The sequence below is a fragment of the Triticum aestivum genome, chromosome 5A (assembly GCF_018294505.1).
Source record: "Triticum aestivum cultivar Chinese Spring chromosome 5A, IWGSC CS RefSeq v2.1, whole genome shotgun sequence".
In the NCBI taxonomy this organism is placed as follows: domain Eukaryota; kingdom Viridiplantae; phylum Streptophyta; class Magnoliopsida; order Poales; family Poaceae; genus Triticum; species Triticum aestivum.
The window spans coordinates 473,905,704-473,907,668 of NC_057806.1; the positions used below are offsets into that span (position 1 = coordinate 473,905,704).

The window sequence follows — 1,965 nt, forward strand, 5'->3', positions numbered from 1 at the left end:
TGATCAGAAGAAAAATTTGCAGTCAATCACTCACAAAGTAGTAAAACTTAGCAGCCTGAAGCTTAATTTCAAGAAACTTAGGAGGCGGATTTAAGATATAGCAAGGGTTACTCAAAAACACTGACATCTAGAGTTTAGCACAATATAAGTAGAACGAGTTCGAAGACTTCAGATCGTTGGCTAAGCTTTGCCGGAACGAAAATCCAATTTGGCTCTAGCTAAGGAGCATATGCTCCTGCGCGCCCAAAATGAATTTTGTAAATGTCTAAAAAAATATGTTCATGGTCACACATCAATGCTACCTATAAATTTTTAGGCAAAAACCTAAGCATTTTGATCCTAAAAAAATAAATTAAATGACAAATGTTACCCACAAAGGTTACACTTAATTTTTGTTTTATTTCATCTGACTCAACCGGTACAGCGTCGTCGCCCTAGCGTCGTCGCCCTGGCGTGTGCGCCGTTTTCTGCGGCGCAGATCAGTGTACCCGGCCTAGTCGACGCGAGCTACGTGTCGCCCAAGCACCGTCGCACGCCACGCGTAGATGTAGCCGCACCCTCCGCTTGCCACCGCGTGTCCTGCAATGGCTTAGGTGGCCTCGGGACCTGCAGCAGCTCACGTGATCAGATCGACTCCACCGTCCCATGCCTAGCTCGTATAAATCCATGGGCGACCACGCCGTGTTGGATAGGGACACACACACTCACTCGCTGTCATCAGATCGAGCATCCAATCCAGAAAAACCAGAGCAATCCGCACGTGAGGCCGTGAGCAATGGAGGCGGCGAAGGAGAGGCGGGAGCAGCAGGAGCGGAAGGCCGCCGGCGCCGGCGAGGGGGGCGACTCGGTGCAGCTGCCGACGGAGACGAGCCCGTACGTGCAGTACAATAAGGACGACGGCCTGGAGGACTACAAGATGCGTGCCTACGGCGCGCAGGGCCACCTCCCCGTCTCCGACGTCCCCCACGGCTCCGGCACCGACGCGCCCACCATCCCTGGCACCGCGCTCCCGACGCAGCACCTGAATCTGCACGGGCGCCAGCAGACGCAGCGGGGTGCCCAGGGAGGAGGCGCTGGCGTTCGCCGCACCGACGACGACGAGGCTGCCACCGACGCCATCAACCGCCACGGCGTGCCGTAGTTCATGGCTAGGCTGTCTAGCTAGCTCGTGGAGGTTATCCACGTAGTGCTCAGTGCCGCGTGGGGAAAAATGAATAAAGTGGTAATGTAAAATCGCTGGCAAAGCTTGTCTACAGCATAGTGTAACACTGTAACAGTTTGCGTCCAGAAAAAACATCTTCCAAGAGCTTTGAGCTTCCAACTTGCACTGGTTGTATGTCCTCGTTCGGGTCGCGTACGTGCTCCTAATGGGCTCAAAATCTAAGTGCTTAAATTGATTTGATCTACACTCATCGGCACCTCTGATGCAGAGGCCAGACTAACGAAAGCTTGCACCGATCTAAAACAACACCAATTAAGTCGGCACGCCACCTCGGAGATGTCAATACGCGATTTCTTGTGCGAGGATATATTCCATCGACCGTATCCGTCATGAATCTTGTCTCCTCTTCTCGTCATGCATGCAAGGATTTATTTACGCGGATACAATTCCGGTTAAAGTTCCACGCACCTTGCTGCAGATAAAAAATCCAGCGAGAGGAAGCATAAACAAGCGAGAGGAAGGATAAACAATGGACGCCGATAAGTGCCACACGTGTGGGTGTTAGGAAGTCCGCCCACACATTTTGTGTGGTGTATAAAAGGAACGGCCCACACATTTACGTGTGGTCAAAACAATTACCACCCACATGTTTTTTCCTCTTCCGGGCGTTGTCAGGCCTCGTACCTCCTGGTCCTGCACGCCACTGTGCGCCCGCAGTTGCCGTGGTCCAGATCCTCGTCCATGTTCGTTTAACTGCAGTTGCCATATCGCTGAACTACGGTTGCCATGTCGGACAACTGCAG

General features: G+C 52.4%; 1 protein-coding gene across 1 annotated transcript; it reads left to right on the top strand.

Annotated features, from left to right (window-relative positions):
* The first annotated feature begins 664 nt into the window (after window positions 1-664).
* Window positions 665-1,321, top strand: LOC123107227 (uncharacterized). Its single transcript, XM_044529227.1, has one exon. It carries the CDS (start codon window positions 776-778, stop codon window positions 1,139-1,141), a length of 366 nt encoding a protein of 121 aa, XP_044385162.1. The 5' UTR covers window positions 665-775; the 3' UTR covers window positions 1,142-1,321.
* The last annotated feature ends 644 nt before the right edge of the window (window positions 1,322-1,965 follow it).

Excerpts from the sequence above, each read along its gene's own strand:
- LOC123107227 (XM_044529227.1), top strand. The coding sequence starts at position 776 with ATGGAGGCGGCGAAGGAGAGGCGGGAGCAGCAGGAGCGGAAGGCCGCC.